Here is a 20,278-nt window from a genome sequence, read left to right on the forward strand (position 1 = left end):
AGGGGGCAGTATCGCCCATTTTGGGAGACAGCTTCACAGTGTCCATCCTTCATGGGTTTTCGTCTCGGAGTCCCACGACCTCCACCATCACAGCCAATTTACATCACTCCCCAAAGGAAACCCACACTCCTTCGGGGCCACTCCATAGCCCTGCTTTCCCCCGCCCTACATAACCACACATCTACTCTCTTGTTTTGAGGGCTTGCCTGTTATGTCTAAAGCAGATCATACCCTCTGTGGCCCTCTGTGACTGGCTTCGCTCACTTAGTTTATTGTTGCCGAGGTTCACCCACATTGTAACATGTATCAGTGTTTCTCTCCTTTTTTATTGTCAAATGATTTCACAGGCTGTAAGGCAGGTAGGTGGTTTTGAACTGCTGACCTTGTGCTTATCAGCCCCCACACCACCAGAGCTTCAGGAACTGGGGCAGTGATTAGGGTGGTCACTTGCCCCTAGTCCTCATTCCTCAGCATAGAACTTCCACCCTGGGAGTGAACTTTGTCAGGGACAACTGAGGCCCCAGATTCCCAGCTGTCCATGCCTGGGGTGGGTCTTCCACCAAGAGATTGGGGGCTGGGTTAGTGAACGGAGTCCCCAAGTCCTCTCAGCTAGACCTCCTTGGCCTCAAACTTCTGCAGCATGAGGCACACTATGGGGCAAACGGTCTACAGCCTGCCCTCCTGGGCAAAACCCGAGTCCCAGCCCGTGGCTGCACAAACCTGAATTAGAATTTCTGAGCGATGGAGCTAAGGGTCAGGGAGCAGGTGCTGGCTCCAGTGCCACAGACTCACATCCCTCTTAAACTGAGACCCTGGTGATGTTCATGCCCCTAGGCCAATTCCAAGTGTGGCAATGCTAGTATATATATAATCATTTTATTGGGGCTCATACAGCTCTTATCACAATCCATTCATCCATCCATTGTGTGTCAAGCACATTTGTACATTTGTTGCCATCATCATTTTCAAAACCTCTTCTTTCTACTTGAGCCCTTGGTATCAGCTCCTCATTTTCCCCTCCTCTCATGAATCCTTGATAATTTATAGATTATTGTTTTTCCATGTCTTACACCGACTGTTGTCTCCATTCACTTTTCTGTTGTCCATCCTCTTGGGATGGGGTTATATGTAGACCATTTTGATCAGTTTCCCCTTTCTTCCCCTTATGCTCCTGGTATTGCTACTCGCATTATTGGTCCTGAAGGGGGTGGTTATCTGTCCTGTGTTTCCAGCTCTTCTAGTGTACATGCTTTGGTCTAGCCGGATTTGTAAAGTAGAATTGGCATCATGGTAGTGGGGGGGGGCATTAAAGAACTAGAGGAAAGTTGTATGTTTCTTCGGTGCTGTACTGCACCCTGACTGACTTGTCTCTTCCTTGTGATCCTTCTGTAAGGGGATGTCCAGTTGTCTCCAGATGGGCTTTGTATCTCTACTTTGCACTCCCCCTCATTCACATTGATATGATTTTTTGTTCTGGGTCTTTGATACCTGATCCCATCGACACCTCATGATCATACAGACTGATGTGCTTCTTCCATGTGGACTTTGTTGCTTCTTAGCTAGATCGTCGCTTGCTTATCTTCAAGTATTTAAGACCCCAGATGCCATATACTTTTTGATAGCCGGGCACCATCACCTTTCTTCACATTTGCTTATGCACCCATTTTGTCTTCAGCAATTATGTCAGCAAGATGAGCATCAGGGAATGTCAGGTGTGATAAGTAGGTTTATTGTGCCAACCTGGCTAATGGGAACATGTGGGGTTAATAAGGTCGTAGTTTGATTAGAGAGCAAAGAGATCAATGGCTCGGCAAGCCCCGCCCCTCTCTCTCTTGCTCTCTGGTGTTCGAATCAGCGTTCAGCTGCTTTAGCTAGTTCTCTGCCTCATCTTGTGAGCTGCACTACCTGAGGCACAGCCAACCCGTGGAACGTGTCACTAGAGCTTGAGGTTCCTTTGAGACCTGCTTCGCCACGCTTCTGGTGTATCCATCGCTTGAGTTTGAGGCTGTCAGATCCTGTCGTCTTGCATTGCTTGAGTTTGATATCCCATCCAGCCTGCTTCACTAAGCTCCTGAGCTCTCTGTACTGCTGTGTGGGACTAATTAGTGGTATATCTCTGTATATACAAAATCAGCAGGGTCTTGGTTTTGTTTCTCTAGAGAACCTTGTCAAACACACCAGGTTATTAGAACAAAGTTGAGGAAGTACTTGAGTCGAGGCCCAATATCCGTCTGCTATCTTAATACTTAACATGTAAATATATGTACATAGATCTGTTTCCTTAATGTTTTAGATAAACGTGTTTACATGGGTTCATGCCTGTATTTAGACCTCTATAAATGCCCTTTGCCTCCTAGTTCTTTCCTCTGTTTCTTTTTACTCTTTTTGTTCCACTATTATGTTTGGCCTTCATTCAGGTTTCAGTAATTCCTGTTGACTACATTGCCTTTGATCAAGCCCCACCAGGCATCCCTATACCCTCTTCGCCATCAATTTTAAATCACTTGTTGTTCCCTTGTCCCTGGGTTAGTTGGCACCCCTTTCCTTTCCCCCTCCTCCCCCTCTCCTGTATACCCCCGCCGAAGAGTTGGTCCCATTGTTTTCTTCTATGGATTGTTTATCCCGCCGATCGTATCCAGATAGACATGTAGACAATAATAAGCACAAAAACAAGACAGAGCAAAACAAAGCAACAAAAACAAACCCAGAACAACAACAACAAAAAACCCAAGGACACAAAAAAGAAAAGCCTATAAATAGTTCCAGGTCTGTTTGTTGACCTTTAGGAGGGTTTTCCAGTCAAGTCTGATAAGGTATCACACCCTGGCCACAAAGTCTGTTTTTGGTATTCCCTGGGGACCTCATTGCTTTGCTCCCCTTGCTGCTCTGTTACAAGTCCTTAGCGGTTCACCCTGATGAGGTGGGGTCAGATCAGGCACAATTCCCACACTGTGCCTCCAGTGTTGTCCCTTGTACTGCTATGGGTCAGTGAGGGATGTCGTGCTTCGTGGTGGGGCCGGCCCTGTGCATTGTCTGCTTTGAGCAGGAATATCGTCCTCAGGGCTTTGTGAGCCAGGATGTGCTCCTCCCTCTCGTCTTCCCCCTTCATTTGCTCCTGTGTGCGCTGATCAGACACGCGGCTCTCCCTGAGCTGGAGCTTCAGTGCTGTCCTCTGAAGTGATTCTTCTGGGGGGTGGGGGGTGGGGAGTGTCCACATAGTTGGGGTTGGGGCTGGCCTTGCAGACCTCTCTATTGGTTCCCAGCTTTGTGCTGGTGTGTGGAATTAATGTCTTGGAGCACCAGGTTGAAGTCTGGTGGCTCTTGCCCTCTCCTGTGGAGATATAAACAATATCCTCCCTTGGGTGGGTTAGTGCCCTGTGGCCCCACTACCTATGTCTTTCCTTTTTTCTTTTTCTTTCCCCCTCCTTTTTAGTTGGCTGCCATATGTATCCCTGGATTGGGTCCGGGTCCTGCCATACTACCTCGACCCTACCCCAGGAATGTATGTGTACAGGAGCGTTTCCCCTGTGTCCCTTCTGCATTTCTAAGCTTACCTCAGTGGACTCATGTTATATTTGCCCTTTTGTGCTTGCCTTACTTCACTTAGCATAATGTCCTCCAATTCCCCCCATAAGGCGATGTGCTTCATGTGTTCATCGCTGCTTTTCAGGGATGCATAGTACTCCACTGTATGTATGTACCACGGCTTTTTAAATCCATTCATCTGCGGATGGAAATTTAGTTTGTTTCCAAGTCCTTGGGATCGTGAACTGTGCCCAGATGAACAGTGGAGCACAGATGTCTGGCCGTGGTTTGTTTCTTGCCTCTTCTGGGTGTGTGCCCAGTAGGGAGACTGCTGGGTCATATGGTAGCTCGATGTCCATCAGTTTGAGAAATCATCAAATCAATTTCCATAGTGGCTGTACATACCTACAGGTGCACCAGCAGTGGATGAGAGTTTCTATCTCACCACAGTCCCTCCAACACTTGTTACATTCTGATTTTTTGAATTGGACTATTTTTGAGGTGTTAGGTGGTATCTCAGAGTTGTTTTGATTTGCATTTCTCTTATGGCTAAAGATCGGGAACATTTTCCCATATGTTTACTGACCATTCGGATTTCAGACTCTGTGAAACTTCTGTTCAGGTCCTTTGCCCACCTCCTCAGTGGGCAGTTAGTTTTTCTCTTATTGTAAGCTTGCAAGGTATTATAGATTTTCGTAATAAGGCCTTTGTCTGATGTGTCATTGCTAAAGATGTGTTCCCAGTCTGTGGGCTCTCTTATTACTCTCTTGGTGAATTCTTTAGGTGCACACAGGTGTTTTATTTCCAGTATATGCCACTTGTAAATTTGTGACTCCTCTGTATGTGTAGCCTTCCCTATTTCTGATAGTCTGTGTATTCCCTGAGTCAAAGTTCGTAGGTTTGTCCCAATTCCCTCATTGATGCCCCTTATAGTTTGGAGTTTAATTCAAGGTCTGCGATCCACCTTGAGTTTATTCTTGTACATGGAGTAAGGTAAGGGTCTTGCTTCATTTTTCCATAGGCAGATACCCATTTTTTCCAGCACCACTTGTTGAAAGGGCATCTGCTTCCCTTTTGATATTTTTAGGGCCTTTATCAAAGATCAGCTGTCTGTATGCTGATGATTTTATTTCTGGGTTTTCAGTTCTTTTCCATTGGTCTGCGTGTCTATCATTGTACCAATACCATGAGGTTTTGACCACTGTGGCTGCACAGTATGTGCTAAAGTCAGGTAAAGCAAGCCCTCCCACTGTGTCCTTCTTGAGGAGTTCTCTGCTAATTCTGGGCTTCTTCCTTCTCCATATGAAGTTGGTAATCAGATTTTCCAATTCTTTGAAGAAAGATGATGGTATTTGTATCGGGATAGCATTAAATTTATATAGTGCCTTGGGCAGAAGTGACATCTTTACTATATTGAGTCTTCTGATCCATGAACATGGGATATTCTTCCATTTGTTGAGGTCACTCTTGGTTTCTAATGCTAACATTTTTCATTACTTTCACCAACCGAGCTGTCATTTTGATGGGAAAGAGGGTCTATCTCCCTATTATGCCGATTCAGAAGTCCCCTTTGCCCCCCTGCATGTGATTTTAAAGAACCTGCCTTCTGAGCACCCAGTTTGCAGAAGGCAATGGATGCCAGGGAGAGCCTAAAATCCTGTAACAGAGTCCCGATGTGGAGTGGGTTTCCGCTGAATCCCCCAGTCATTGACCAGGGATGTGAATCGCCTTGCCCTTAAACAGAGAGCAACTGGGAATTGGAGTTTGCAGATTTAACAATCTGGAACCTCACTGCCATCAAGCCAATTCCAACTCATAGTGACCTTAAAAGACAGGGTAGAACATCTCCCTGTGGGTTTCTGAGACTACAACTTTTTTTTTAATTCGAGTATTTTTCTTATAACAGCTTTCTTGAGACATAATCCACATAGCATACAATTCAGTAGTTCAGTTATATCGAGAAGAATTGTACAATCATGACCACAATCCATTTTAAAAGATGTTCTTCTTTCTTGTACTTCCTTCTTCTTAGCCCCCAGTCTCCCCCCAAACCACCTCCCTCGATGCCAAGAAACCATTAATCCACTTACTACCCAAGTCTGTCTTCCTAGAGGTAGAAGCCCACATCTTTCAGCCACTGTCTAGTTGGTAGTTTTGAACTGCCCACCTTGTGGTTGGCAGCCTGACGTGTAACCACTCCACCACCAGAGCTCCACACTGCAGATGTGGTTGCATTAAAACTTAACAGCTTGCCATGTGTTCCCCATTTGACCCGTTTTCGTTTGTTCCGGTTTCCATTACCTTCTGCTTTCACGAGGATTGAGGCTGTACGGTGTTCTATTTGGTTGTCGTTGTTGGTGTTTTCTGTACGATTTTCTGCTTATGAAATCCAGGACAGGTAAATCTATAGACAGTCACTAGACTCGTGGTTCCTTGGGGGAATGGCAGGGGAAGTTGGCGGGGGGTGGTGGGGGAACGGGGGGGCTAATGATGAGTACAGGGTGATGGTGGTGATGATCACACAACTCGCATAGATATTTAAACCTCGAGTGATGTCGGTGCAGCTGTTAGAAATGAGCCCATCATCAGCTGTGTCCACCTAACGTGGGCGCAGGGGCCTGTGGGTCCCCGAGAACCGGTCTCCTTGAGACCTTCCCTCGCATGTTTTCTAGATCCCATGGATGGCTCTTTTGGCATCTCTATGGTGAAGGACAACACCAGGATCAGCATTGAACCGTGAGTGGGACAGACTCAGAGCCCGAGGGGCCTTCACCCCAGGGACCCCGCCATCGGCACAGGAGGGGAGGCAACCAGGTCCAACAGCAGAGCCTCTCTAGCAGGGACGCAGTGGGGTTTTCCAGGTACATGCAGGGAGCCCCTCAGTACCCCTTCTTCTATCCAGATGTAGCCGGCTTCCTGGAGGCAGAATGCCCAGAACTCGGGGTTCTGGTGGAATTGTTGATGGCTCTGTGTGAGATTGACAAGCACCCATAGAGTGCAGCTAAGCAGATGTGGCCCTGGCTATGGAATGTGCCAGATGCCTGCAGGTGGCTGCCCCACCGCCCTGAGCCCAGAAGAGGCGCGCAAAGGAAGTGTGTGTGCACCCCAGAGAGGTTTCTGTGCGTGCCGTGAGCGGTGCGGCTCATTCTGAGTGTCTGAGGCCTGAGAGCAGATATGGGGAGCACCCTGCCCTTCTCCTGTTGAGTGATCGCTTACTGTGCTTTTGGTGATGGTTCACACGGCAGTTTAGACTCTCCCCCACGGATTTTGACACCAGTTATGCAGGGGTAGTGGTTACATTCCTCTCGTGGCTTCCCTCGTGGCCGTCTGCGTCCCTGCCTCCAGTCCCCATCCCCCCATTCTCGTCTGTGTTGGAAAGTCCTCGTTGGCCGCTGAGTTTCGTGTAGGTGACATTTTTATTTTTTGTTTTTTAGAAGAGGAGCACAGTACTTAGGGGCGATGCTTTGTGAGGCCAGGTGACATCAGGGATGAGCCTGGAGAGCATTCCAGGGCAGTGATGTTGGGGCAGGCTCAACTGGCTCATTAAGCCTGGTTTCTCTGTTTGTCTTAGGAATTTAAGGTTCCGTTCTTATTTTGCTCTCATTCTGCTGGAGCCCACCTCCTGTGGCCCCAGGTAGGATGGTCTGTGGTCATAGCCAGGCACCAGCTAGGTCTTCTGGTCTCTGGTTACATGAGGCCATGGTTCATGCAGCCCATTTGTCCTATAGACTAGCTTCCTCCTCGAGGGAGCAAGCACCCCATCTCATCCCCCATCTGAGTCCTCCGTGTCCTTGTCTCCTGCATGTCTGTGTGTGGCCGCATTTCAGACACATCAACATAGGAAGCCGGTTTCAGGCTGAGATCCCGGAGCTCCAGGAGAGGTCTCTGGCCAACACCGATGACCACGTAGCCGCTCTGGTCTGGAAGCCGTGGGGAGACGTGATGACCAACCCGGAAACGCAGGACCGAGGTGGCTCAGGCTCGGGGCTCAGACATCCCCGCCCCCCCGTCCAAGAGTTACTCCTCCCGTTCTTGGCTTAACCAAGAAGAGCAGTGTCCCCCAGTGGCCAGTGCCCCTGGCCCAGTGCTGCTGTTCCACTCGGTGCTCTCCTGCCCCGGGCACTCCCCTCAGTGTCCAGGGCCGGCGGCAGGAACACCCCCCTCTAGCTTCTCCCTCTCTCCACTAGGCCTGCCTCACCTGCATCAGGAGAGTAGGCAGGTGGGACAGAGGTCCCAGGCCCTGGGGTGTCATGGTGAAGCAGTCCTCTGCTAACTGAAAGGTTGGCAGCTCCAGTCCACCCAGAGGCACCTGGAAGAGAGGCCTGGTCGCCTGCTTCTCAAACCCCCACCCTTGGAGGGAGCCCCGGGAGCAGAGTACCACTGTGATACGTCGGGGGTGGGGGTGGGGGGGTTCCGACTAGATGGCTACTGGTTTATTGGTGGTGGTGGTGGTCATGAGTGAGTGAGAGGCAGAGATGTGGCAAAGACACTCAGATACAGGGGATTTTCAAAACACCCGTTGGCATGGCAAAAGGAAATCAAGAGATGGTGGAATTTGCCCATGAACTTTTGGAAGTGTAGACCCTTCCCCCTGGCCCATCTGCATCATCAAACCGGCACCACCAGAGAGAGGAATGGGAGGGGCGATGCCCACGTGTGCAGAGGGGGACTGTGCTGCCAGCGTGCAGCAGCATCTGGACAACACCTGCACACAGGTTTTATTCACCTGATCGAAGACGCAGACTGTCAGGTTGTATCTGAAGCATTTTTAAAATTATTATGAAATCATGAACTGTACTGTGGGGCAGTAAGGCCCGGAATCCCCAACCCGTGACCGTGACATTGGGTGGATTCCAGCGGATGAGCAGAGACCCCAGGGCGTCCCAGGTTGCAGCCTTTGTAGAATCAGAAGCTTTGCTCCTGCTTAGAGGCCCGTGGGTTCAAACTGCCAACCTTCTCACTAGCAGCCAAGCGTGTAACATGACACAAACAGGGCCCCCAACACCCAGGAACCAAGCCCTCTGCCCTGTAGTCAGTGCTGACTCACAGCCACCACGTATGGGGTTTTTGAGACTGTCAGCCTTCACAGGCGCTGCCGGCCGCAGCTTCCTCCCGAACAACGACTCCGTGCCGTGCCTGGTGGGTTCAGACTGCCGGACATAGCAGTCCAGGGCCTAATCCACAGCCCCTGAAGCCCGGTTGGTGGTGCACAGATGTTCTCCGCCGGCAGAGTAGACCCTTGGGGGCGCTGTTGGGCGGGTCCCCGGCTTTTCCTTGCTGATTGCTGTGTGTGTCCTCTTCTCCTCACCTCTCCCGGGCCACTTGCTCCTCATCCGGGATGCAGTGACGGAGCTCTGCAACGTGGCTTGTTCCAGCGTGATGCCAGGAGGCGGCACCAACCTGGAACTGGCGCTGCACTGCCTGCATGAGGCCCAAGGCAACGTCCAGGTAGGGGGCGGCCAGGGAGCCTGGGGCTGGGGGAGAGCATCTCGCTGCCCCTCCCAGAGGAGAGTGACCTGCTGCCACTCTTCATCCCAGATGGCCCTGGAGACGCTTCTGCTCAGGGGACCCCAGAAGCCGCTGACGCATCCGATGGCCGATTACCGCTACACAGGTCAGTGGAAAGGCTTTGTGTCCTGCAGAGACCCTCCTGGAAGCAGTCAGCAGCACTGGTAACCTCGGCGCGTCACTCCCAGGAGGGTCTCCTGCCCTGGCCGCCTCAGTGGGCACTGTTGCTCCCTGGCAGATCCCACCATCCTCCTTTTCCAGTGGGTTCCCTGAACACCGCACAGGCAGGCCAGGGAAGCCCCCCTGAAGGGAGTGGGGGTGGGGTGGGAGAGCCAGGCTGAGTGGTGAGAACAGTGTCCCCAGGTGTTCTTAACCTACTGCAAGTTCTTCACTGATGGAGCCTCAGTGCCGCATCCCCCACCCACCACCCACCTCCACAGTGTCTCCCTCCTGGGTGTGGGTGAGGGCTGCGTACAAGAAAGTTCCTGGGGAGCAGGAGCATCCACGTGCTTCTTCACCTGGCCCCTGGGTTGCCGGGGTACCTGGCGGCTGGCAGGACAGGACTGAGGGCCTAGCAGAGCACTGGGCACAAGATAGAATGTGCCGGGAGAGCGGCCTCTGTAGCAGGGAGGATGGGCTGCACTCGACTGGGGTGGTGGTCCCAGGAGGAGCCTTGACCCTGTCCCTTGGCCATGTTCTCCAACAGGCTCAGACATCTGGACCCCCATGGAGAAGAGACTTTTCAAGAAGGCGTTCTGTGCCCACAAGAAGGACTTTTACTTGATACACAAGACGGTAAGTTCGTGCATGGGGGCTGATAAAGACGCGGCCTTGCCTTTCACAGCTGAGCCGAAGAAGAGCTGGGACCAAAGGGTGGGCCTGGAGCACAGCCCACAGCCCGCCTCCCCCACGCCTGCTGGGCGTCATAAACAAGTTGGACTTGTCGCTGCTTCTACACAGGCGCGAAAGGCACGGCATGCTCAGGGTAGGACCCTTCAGGCCCTCCCCACCGCCCTCCTTCTGTCTGTTCGTGCTGAGGGGAAAGTGCACTGCTCGGCCGGGCAGAACACACATGCGCAGCTCCTCAGGGTGAAGGTGCTCGGCTCGTTCGTTGAGCCTGTGCTTTAGCAAGCAGTTACTGGCCTGCACCAGCACGTGGTGGACGGTCAGGCTGGCTGCACCTGGATCCATGAAACCCTCACCAGGGGCAAGATAATGAGCTGCAGCTGTCACCCCCCTGCACCTGTCTCTCCCTCTGCTGCCCCTAGCCCCTGAGGTGCTTGGTCACCGTCACCACCTGGGGTCTCTGGGATAACCCCCACAGTATGAACAGGATGCTGACACGTCAGGAGAGACCATTCCCTGGAGAAAGGTGTTATGCTTGGCCAAGCGGAGGAAGAGGAAGACTCTCAATGAGATGGGCGGACACCTGGCTGCAAGCATGGGCTCAAGCACGATTGTGAGGGGCCAGGTGGTGGTTCATGCCGTGGTACATGGGCCACTGTGAGCCGGAACACCAGCGTGTGCGCTACTCCTCAGCTGAAGGATGCTGAGCTTGGCGTGTACAGTGGCTCATGCCACCAGCATGCTCCTCTTTAGAGCCAAGTAGCCTCTTACTGTATAAGCTCTGGTGGCACAACGGTTAAGTGCTCAGCTGCCAACTCGGCTGTTCCAACGATTATGTGGACCCACCAGCCGCTGTACTGCTCTGGGGGAGAAGGATGGGGAAGATCCACAGCCTGGAAGCCCTGCATGGCAGCTCTCTGTCCTTGAGGCTCGCTGTAGTCAGAGGAGTCTCCACTGTGTGAGTGCTGTGTTCCCGTTGCCCTGTTGCTGGATGTTACGAGAGGAGCTGTACGTTGCCCCCTTACCCTGCCCCCTCCGACAAATTTTGTTTAAAAATTCCTACCTTTATGCAGTTGGTTAGAATCCCACGTGGGATTGGGCTCTCTGTTCATGAGAAAGGCTCAGAATAGGGGGTGTCTTAAGCCAACCTCTTTTGAGATGTAAAGGAGTTTCAATAAGCCAGCAAGGAGAAGAGATGAGGGAGAGAGGTGCCAAGCCCCATGAGATTCTGCCAGGAGCAGGAGCTCAAGAGACAGAGAGAGAGCAAGCCTTCCCCAAGAGCCAGCCCTCTGAATGCAGACTCCCAGCCTCCTACACAACAGAGAAGACGTCTCTGTGCTGACCTACCCATGCGTGGTGTTTCTGCTGGGGCAGCACTGGAGAACTAAACAGAATTCTGGAATTCGGCACTGAGAGGCGTAGGGATGTTAGCTAACAAATACTTGAAATGTGGAAGTGGTTTTGGAATTGGGTAACAGTGGAGGCTAAAAGATTTGGAAAGCGCCCTATCATAAAAGCCTGTTGCCTTGAAGAAGTGGAGTTGTGGGCCTCAAAGGCAGTTCTGGCGATGGCTCAGAAGGAGGTGAGGAATCCTCGAGAAAGCCTCTGTTGGCTTCGGGAGTACCCACGGCTGCACCGTCAAAGGAAGGCGGCCAGACGTGTGCATGCTGAGCATGCTTCTCGATGAACCTTTACAAGGAAAGGATGATCCTGCAATTGGACAGTGGAGGAAGGGTGCTGCTGTTTATGCAGCGGCAAAGAACTGGTCTGCCTTACGTTCAGGTCTCTGCTGGAAGAGGAGACCTGCGATGAAGGTGGCAGTCTGGCTGAGGAGGCTCCAAAGCAAGCTCCTCGAGGGACCGACTGGTTTCTCCTTGGCACTGTAGTAAACGGCAAGAGGAAGGAGGTGGACTTGACAGCCAGCCGCGCAGAATGGCAATAAAACCCAAAGAGCTAGGAGAGAGATCCTGAGTTGTTCATCAGGACATGTTACGGAGTAGTTCTTTCAGAGCTGCTAATAAACGCCCAAGGGGCATACCACTGCGATGTAAGCCTCACCCCCAACGAAGGCAGTCGGCTCAAAGCTCCGTGGATCAGCAAACCCAGCTCCCCAATGAGGTGTTCAGCGGCACCCCACTCCACCCAGTAAGCTTAAACTCAAAGGCGCTCAGCTCCACAGCCATGGGTCACCCAGCCCAACTTCCTCCATTGAGAGCCCAGAAGCACAACCCTCTGCAAGCCAGCCTCCTGCACAAAAGCACTCTGCTCCACTCACTCTGTAGGCTGGGAAGCCCATTACTTTGTTCCGTGCTCTGGCACCTGGTTATGCTGCTGCTTCTCAGGATCCAGGAGGGTCTTGGGCCCAAGCGACACTCGACTTCTGGCTTTTGCTATTAATGAAACCCCTCCTTCTGCTTCTCAGAGGACTCTTTTTATACACAACATAGGAATCCTGTTTGAAATCACTCACAGGTGAATCCTATTAGTATCCCCCCCCCTCACCTTCTTACCAGACCCATAAGGAAAAGGTACCCGTACTCTGATGTCAAGAGTTAGAGACTTCAGCCAAAAGAGCCACATTAAATAATTCACTCCCCCAGCATATGCTATTTCCAGTCACTTCACAACCTTGTCAACATGTGATGAGATCTGTCGTGTCCATGTTAGTCATTCCATTCGGTGTGTGAAAACATCTCACTGCATTTCCCTGGTGACTCGTGATCTTGATCGCATTATCATGTGTTTGTCTGCCGTCTGTGACATCTGTTCAGATAGTTTTCCCCTGTCTTTACTGGGGGCACTTGGGTTTTGATTATTGAGATGTAGTTCTTCATTTATCCCAGGTGCAAGTCTTTTATCCAGAACGATCCTCTGCACATATTTTCCCCCTGCCTGTGGCTTATCGTTTCTGTCGCTCATCAGTGTTTGAAAGAGCAGCGTGGGATTTTGATAGCGTCCAATTTACCTGTGTTCTTTTACGGATCATGCTTTTGGTCTTCCATCTACCACAAGCTAGTGCTCTGCCGATCAGAAGGAAGCTGATCCATCGGCAGTAGCTGTGTGTGCTTTTGCCTGACACAGTCACACACGTCTCCTCCCACGTTGTCTTCTAGAAGCTTACAATCTACTCTGAGTTATTTTGTGTATTGACTGGTAAGCTGTGCACCCAGTTCAGCTTTGTTGGTTTTGTTTTGCCCCATGCGCAGAAGGTGCCCTGCTCAGCTTCCGCCATGCCCTCCTCGCTGCCCTCCCGGTTCAGTGTCATATTTATTCTTCTTTTCCTTTTGCACATGCAATTCCATGGCTCGTGACCTTGTGTTGAAAAGACCGTCTTTCTTCCCCCTGAGCTGCCTTCACCTTGTCCTCAAGTCTGTTTGTGGACCATAACACGGTCCACTGGCACCCTTGGCTGGTCTCAACTCCCTGCCATCGAGCCGGTGCTGACTCCTAGAGTGAGACACCCCCTCCCCCATCCCCACCCCGTGGGTTCCCGAGACCGTAACTGTTTACCGGAGTAGGAAGCCCAGCCTTTCTCCCCGAGTGGCATCTGACAGTAGTCCTTTAATTTTTGTCTGTCTTTCCCAGTAGTTTGACTGAGATCTTTTGCATTGACTTGGGAAATTTAGAATTCACGTTGTTTCCCATCTCTTAGTGTTTCTGTGGCCTGATGCCCCAGTTCTTGTCCTGCCAGCCACAGGTTCACAAATTGTGACCTGTTGGTGTGTTCTTCTTGCCTTTGAGGGCAACTCTGGTTTCCCATTGCTTTGTTGTGGTCAGAGCAGAAGGCCAACATTTTTACTTGTTCTTAAATTCAGTACTTTTTTTTTCTTTTTTGCTCTTTGACTCCTTGTTTGTGTAGCCCCAAACTGGGAGCTTAGTTCTATTTTTAAGATGATTAAAAAAATTTTTTTATTACGAGTTTGTCGACAGTTTTACAGAACAGATGAATAGTTTTGCATTCGGCCGCTCAGACGCATTCTGATTCAACTCATCCCACTCAGCCCGCCCCCCCCCCCTCGCACACTTATCCCCCTGTGTTTCCTGCTTGTTGTTAGAGGCCATTGAGTTGGTTCCAACGCAGAGGGAGCCCGTCCATACACCACAGACCGAGACACTGCTGTGTTGTCCTCTCAATGGTCTCTACGCCCGAGCCTGTGTCGCAGCCACTGTGTCTGTCCATAGCCATCGTACTTGGCGGGGGGTCCTCTTTTTCCTCTACTGCAGCAAGCATGATGCTTCTTCCCAGGGACTGGTCTCTCCTGACAACAGGTCCAGAGGAGCTCCTGCCATCCCTGCCGCCAGGGCGCACTCCTTCTCCCGAGGCAGAGCTGTTTGATTTTCAGCATTCCTCACCAACTCCCCTGTTTGAATGGGTGTCGTTTTCTTTGGCCTTCCTTAGTCAATGTCCAACTTTCCTGCTTAGAAGTTATTTATGGAAGGGGTCAGAGCCCCCACCAGCTGTGAGCCCGTTCCCACTTACACTTAGGCAATTCAGTCTAACTGTGGGGGCGGGTAGCTGTGTAGTGTCTCCCTGTGCACACAAGTGTCCTAGTTCCATTCACCTCAGGTGGCGGGCCCATGACTGCTGAGCTTGCCAATCTCGTGGGCACCCATACAGCACCTTCAGCGGGAGGATTCCCAGGGGTGGGGTTGCTTCTTAGAGACCAAGCAGAATGCTTGGGGCTACTGTGTGGCTTCTCTTGGGACCTCCTCACAGCTGGGGAGGACTTTGTGAGCCTCAGGGCCCCTGGTAGCAAACATAAGGGGGCAGGGCTCAATACCAAGCCCGAGTGGAGAGGCTTTCTGGAAGTTCTCAAAAGAGGCCACTGGCGGGGCTGGCTGGGCATTGGGGCTTTGCCCTGCTAGTGGGCTTTGGGTTTCTTTGCTCAGATCCAGTCTAAGACAGTCACCCAGTGCGTGGAGTACTACTATGTCTGGAAGAAGATGATCAAGTTTGACTGTGGCCGGACCCCGGGGCTGGAGAAGAGGATCAAGAGGGAGCTGGAAGAGGCTGAGAGGACAGAGGAGAAGGTGGGGCAGAGGGGGAGGGGCAGACATGTGCCTGTTTGACCCCAGGTCCCTGAGGAGAGTGGGCAGGCAGCACCTTCTGTTCCCTTTGTCCTCTCTGCAGGTCACGTGCAGCCCCAGGGAGCGACTCACACACCGTCCAACTCCCGAGTTAAAGATAAAGACCAAGAGTTACCGGAGGGAGTCCATCCTCAACTCTAGCCCCAACACAGGCCCCAAGAGGACCCCCGAGGCACCGGGGGCCGTGGAGGGCCAAGGTGTCTTCCCCTGCAGAGAGTGTGAGAGGTACGGGCCCCTGTTCCGGAGGCTCACACTGACCCCACCCCCTGTCAGTCAGCACTGGGCTCTGGGGCTGACCAGCTGCCCTCCACTCCCCTGCCTGCAGGGTGTTTGACAAGATCAAGAGTCGGAACGCCCACATGAAGCGCCACCGGCTGCAGGACCACGTGGAGCCTCTGGTCAGGGTCAAGTGGCCAGTGAAGCCCTTCCAGCTGAAGGAGGAGGAGGAAGAGGAGGAGGAGATGGGGACTGACATCGGCCCCCTGCAGTGGTGAGGCCTATCCAAGGGAGACCCTGACCAGGGGGGCCCTCACTTCCCCCCTGCCAGCCCAGCCAGCAAGCTCGCCTTCGTGAGAAGTCCTCGTGGCCATCAGACAGCTGGGGCCCTTGGAGCCGGGGGCCAGAGGACCATCAGTCCTCGAGCACAGGGCGGGGAGGGAGGGACAATGTTACATCTTCGGCCTCCCTCGGGGGTGGACTACACTGTTATTACGCACCTCCCCACCCCACCCCCCAGTGTAGAGCCTCAGTGGGAAGTGCCTTTAGCCCCGCCCATCCTCCCTGCCCGCTTGGGCAAGTGACCACTCCTGAATTTTCTTCCTCGCCCAGTGACTTGTACATTGTTAGGTCATTGTTGTTTGTTTTTGTTTCTTTTGTACGCGTCTCCTTGTACATTTTATTAAATTGGGTTCTTGAGCAGCTGGCTTCTGGCATCTCTAGCCTGTTGCTCCTACAAGGGCTTGGAGCGCCACCGATGCCAGGGTCACAGATGCGAGCCAGAGGGGTCTCTGTGCTGGAGGGGCTGAGGCCTTGGGCGGGGGGCCGGGGGGAGGCGGGGTTGCGCAGATGAACTGAGGCCCGCCTTCAGTAGAGCACTGCTGGCACAGTGCATGGGCATCGGGCAGCTAACTTGCAAGGTCAGTGGTTGAAAGCCGCCGGCTGCTCCGCTGGAAACACGGAAACTGCTCTTGTAAAGGTGGACAATCTCAGAACGCCCCCAGATCCGTTCAACTCTGCCCTACAGGTTGGGATGGACTCAGCAGTGGCGGGTCAGCTAGGTGGGGTGGCAGCAGGCCGGGGGCAGTGGCGGTTCACGTGGTGTTGTTCGGTGCCGTCTAGTCTGTTCTGATTCCGAGCGACTCTGCTCAGACCACACAGTGAAACATGGCCCTGTGCCTCCCTCCCTGCTGCTAGTAGGTGGGAGCCCATTGTTGGCAGCCACTGTGTCCGTCCATCTTGTCAAGGACCTTCCCCTTGTTTGCTGTCCCTTTGCTCCACCAAGCATGCTGGTGGCATGCTGGTCCAGTGACAGCCTTTGTTCCCCTTCTCCTCGGGAGACTGGCCTTCAATTCCCAGCCACCACCTGTCCATCACAGGAGACGTGTGTCTTGCTAGGAGGCCAACCCGATTTCCCTGGCACTTGCCACCTAAGCTGGCCGAGGAGGAAAAGCCTGGCCATCCGCAGAAAGTCAGCCGATGAACCCGCGCCCTGCTAGGCCCCAACAGAGGGACCCAACACCTACCACTCACAGGCTGCCACAGCACCAGGAAGTTTTGTTCCCTTGGGTGTTGAGTCTCCACGAATTGGGGGGCCAACTCACAAGCATGCAAACAGCAGGACCTTAGAAGCAACACAACACATAAGCTCCCTGGCCTCAGTAGTGGACGGACTGTAGGGAACCAGAGTGGAGAAGGCTCCATGGTGAGAGCAAAAGGGTGTGGGCCAGCGAGTGTGCCTCTCAGGGCTGAATCCTGCAGACTTGGAGGTGGGCTGCAGGTCAACGGAAACGGGTGGGATCGAAGCTGTGGGGTGGGCTTTTGGAGCTCAGCAGTGGCCCCTAAAGGCAGCAGGGCAGGGTGCTCTATCTCTTTGGCCTAGGTTCTGAGCAGGGCAGGGTGTGGGGTCAGAAGGTTCACAGGGGGCCAGTGGAACATGAAGGAGGTGGATTCAAGCAGCAGGGGCTCTCGGGTTAAAGCAAAAAGCTTCAGGCATCTGAGGACCCCAAATGTGCATCCCTACCTTCGTTGATGTGTGAGTTTGGGGGTTGCCAGCCCCCCACCACTAATCATGGGTTCAATAAGCACAAATATAAATATTAAAGTCATGGAGAACATGAGCGGTAGAGGAGCCATTACAATAATGTAGTCAGACACATTTCATAGTAGCATTGCTCACCTCAGCCCTGCTAGGGGTCCACGTGGAGGGGGGGGGGTGAAGGGAAGGAGGACAAGGGGAAAGGGAAACGGGAGGAGAGGGAGTTGAGAGAGACCTCTCGCTAACCCAGGCCTATATGCCTTTGGGAGTGTGCAAGCCCACTGATTACAGGTAAAGACCTACGTCACAGGAAGGGGTTGCACTATAGGTTATACAGCAAGGAGAGGGGGTGGTCTAGGGACATACATGCAACAGGAAGGGGAGGGATTGGGGGTACACATGTGACAAGATGGGCGGATCCTAGATTTAGGATGGCAGCCTAACCTTGGTCATCCTTGGACGGGTTTGACCTCTGTGGTGTCTCCTACAAAGAAACAGACAACTATCCTTATCAGAAGGGAGTGGGCCCTACTTGTGGGATAAACAGTGGTGTCTGCTTGCTCTAGATGGCTGATAGCTCTTAGGGAGAATGACCCCTGACCTAGTTCTGATGACCTCCAAGTGCACAGTCATTCGCAAGCAGCTGAGTTTGGAACATATTTGGGGGAGACAGCTTGGGAGAAATCCCTCTGTTTCCCACATGTTGAGACCCTGGACAAGCCACTGCCCCACTGGGCCTCATTTTCCTCATCTGTAAAATGGAATGAAAAATGCCCGCTCCCCTCACGTATGCCTTATTGGAGAAAGTGTAAGTTATTGTGTGGCAGCGGGCGACCTCACACGAACTTAGCTTTGGTTTCTTGGGCACCCGGCTGTCGGTGCTCTTTCCCAGGGACCACCTGAAAGAGTTCATGAACTCCAGGGGTCTGGAAATGACGTTTGCTTAATATGGTACATGAATTACATGCCAAGAAAACTGCAAATCAACATAAGATACTGGCCTAAAGGGCTGCGGGTGGAGGGTTTTATTAGTTATCAGGAGTGCTGCCGGTGCAGTGGGCAAACCCAGCTGTTAGCTGAAAGGCTGGCACTTTGAACCCACCAGCTGCTCTGAGTTATTGGCATGACTTACTGTTGGTTACCTTGATTGACTTGTAGCATTGGTCAGGTTGTTAGATCTCTCTGGAGCTAGACTTATACCTCGGTCCTTGGCTCCGCGCGATCAAGAATTCACACTGAAGCCTGGTTTGTGATCCCAGTGAGTTTTATGAGAGAAGTTTCAGGTTTACATGGCACCCATAGGACTCCTCCCGACCAATCAGCCTGGCGGAAGCTGCTCAGCGTCACACAGAAGTCTGTCTTGACTCTGGCCTCCTGCCTTTTCAAGGATTCCACGGGGAGGCGTGAACGACCCCTGATCAACCCATTGGCTGAATTGAATTCACCTGGCCTAGGTGGGCCAATCCAGGTTTAGCACCCACCCATGCCTACCGGCAGAAAACCTGAACCTCTGGGCATGTGCAGTGCACCACTCCTTGTTCCGTGCTTGGCTCTCTGGGCATGCGTTAACGGACATTCCCCATCCCTATGCTAGAACTACCTAACAAGGTGCCTGCACTATAGGGGTAACTCCCTATTTTCGGCCTATTCCATTCTGTCAAGAGCCTGGTGGTGGCACTGTGGGTAAAACATTGGACCACACGTCAGCCATCCAAACCCACCAGGTGCTCCAGGGAAAGATGAGGCTGTCTACTCTTGAAAGGACTGAGACACTGCTATGTTGGGCCGGGTTGACTAGAGAATCAAATCCAGTGACACGCATGTGTAAGAAAGAGCTTTATATCAAGAAGTATTTGTCTATCAGGAAAACATCCCAGCCCAGTCCAGCTAGTCCGATGCTAGTCTATTAAGTCCCTCTTCAGACTCACGCAGCCACATGCAATGTGGAAGATTGCAGAGTGCAGGGAGATAGATTGCAGGCCGGTGGGTGCAGAGTCACGTGGATCCAATGGCGCCGCAACCAGGGTCAGCCAGCAGGAAGGCGGAGCTAGAGAGATGGGGAGGTTCCCAGGCCCTCAGGAGAAGGCCACACCCACGGAAGGCACCATCATCAGGCAGTGACCTGATTGGCAGCTTGAATACCACCCTACACTTAGTATCTTTAAGTTGACATGAATTATGTAACTACCACATCTACATGGGGTTGCTCAGAATTGACTCAATGGCAGTGGGCTTTATCATTCTGCACACTTTGGAAGGAAGTCCTTATAAGCAGGGGGGCATTAAGCTCGGCCTCCTTGAGCATGAAGTATCACACGCTATTTGGAGTTCTGTACAGGAAATTTGCTTATTCTCCCCACTGCCGTTTATTTATTTATTCAGTCATTTACTTATCTTTGTCCCCGAGTGACAAAAAAAGTTACGGCTCAAAAAAAAAAAAAAAAAAAAAAAGAGAAAGTTATGGCTCTCAGTTACTAAGCAAAAGGTTGAAGGTTCAAGTCTACCCAGACGCATCTGAAGAAAAGCCTCCCAATCAACATCCAGGAACTCAGCCAACAGAAGACCACACTGTTCTGTTGGGACTTGCACAAGGTCACGAGGAGTCCCACTAACGGGTGGCAGCTGGTGGTAGTGTGCTGGTGGGTTTGGGATTGATTGTGCACCTGGGGTATAAAATCCAGTGCTACTTAATTTTGTTGCTCAAGTCATTCCATCTTTGGCCCCTGGGAGCCCTTGCAGTTGGCTCTGTTGCCCCTTTGATGCCCCCCCCCAACATGGGTGTGTACTCTTGCAGGTGTATGGTTTTCTTTTTAATGGTTTTCGTATTAGCACTTCTTGCTTTCTGGCACTATCATCAGATGCTCCAAGCTAACCGTGCACAGCCCCCCCCCTCACCCATGTTATTGTGAATATGGTATCAGAAACCAAAACCCAGGCTCCAAGTGTGCTTGCACCTAAGATTTTTCACATTGCATTTTACTGTGGGAAACTAGAGAAGGCCACTATTCTTTTTTTAAATCATTTTATTGGAGCTCGTACAACTCTTACGACAATCCA

The 20,278-nt window shown here is 52.1% G+C and overlaps 1 protein-coding gene across 1 annotated transcript in view; it reads left to right on the top strand.

Moving 5' to 3' along the window:
• The window catches only part of ZNF541 (zinc finger protein 541), a 31,226-nt gene extending 15,765 nt beyond the window's left edge, over positions 1 to 15,461 (top strand). The window contains exons 8-15 of the mRNA XM_075537759.1: positions 6,198 to 6,261; positions 7,353 to 7,495; positions 8,870 to 8,973; positions 9,064 to 9,139; positions 9,740 to 9,828; positions 14,770 to 14,910; positions 15,011 to 15,192; positions 15,293 to 15,461. Coding sequence (XP_075393874.1) covers positions 6,198 to 6,261; positions 7,353 to 7,495; positions 8,870 to 8,973; positions 9,064 to 9,139; positions 9,740 to 9,828; positions 14,770 to 14,910; positions 15,011 to 15,192; positions 15,293 to 15,461 — 968 coding nt within the window. The remainder of the gene's footprint in view (positions 1 to 6,197; positions 6,262 to 7,352; positions 7,496 to 8,869; positions 8,974 to 9,063; positions 9,140 to 9,739; positions 9,829 to 14,769; positions 14,911 to 15,010; positions 15,193 to 15,292) is intronic.
• Positions 15,462 to 20,278: the final 4,817 nt, after the last annotated feature.

Source organism: Tenrec ecaudatus, chromosome 18 (assembly GCF_050624435.1).
Source record: "Tenrec ecaudatus isolate mTenEca1 chromosome 18, mTenEca1.hap1, whole genome shotgun sequence".
Lineage (NCBI taxonomy): Eukaryota > Metazoa > Chordata > Mammalia > Afrosoricida > Tenrecidae > Tenrec > Tenrec ecaudatus.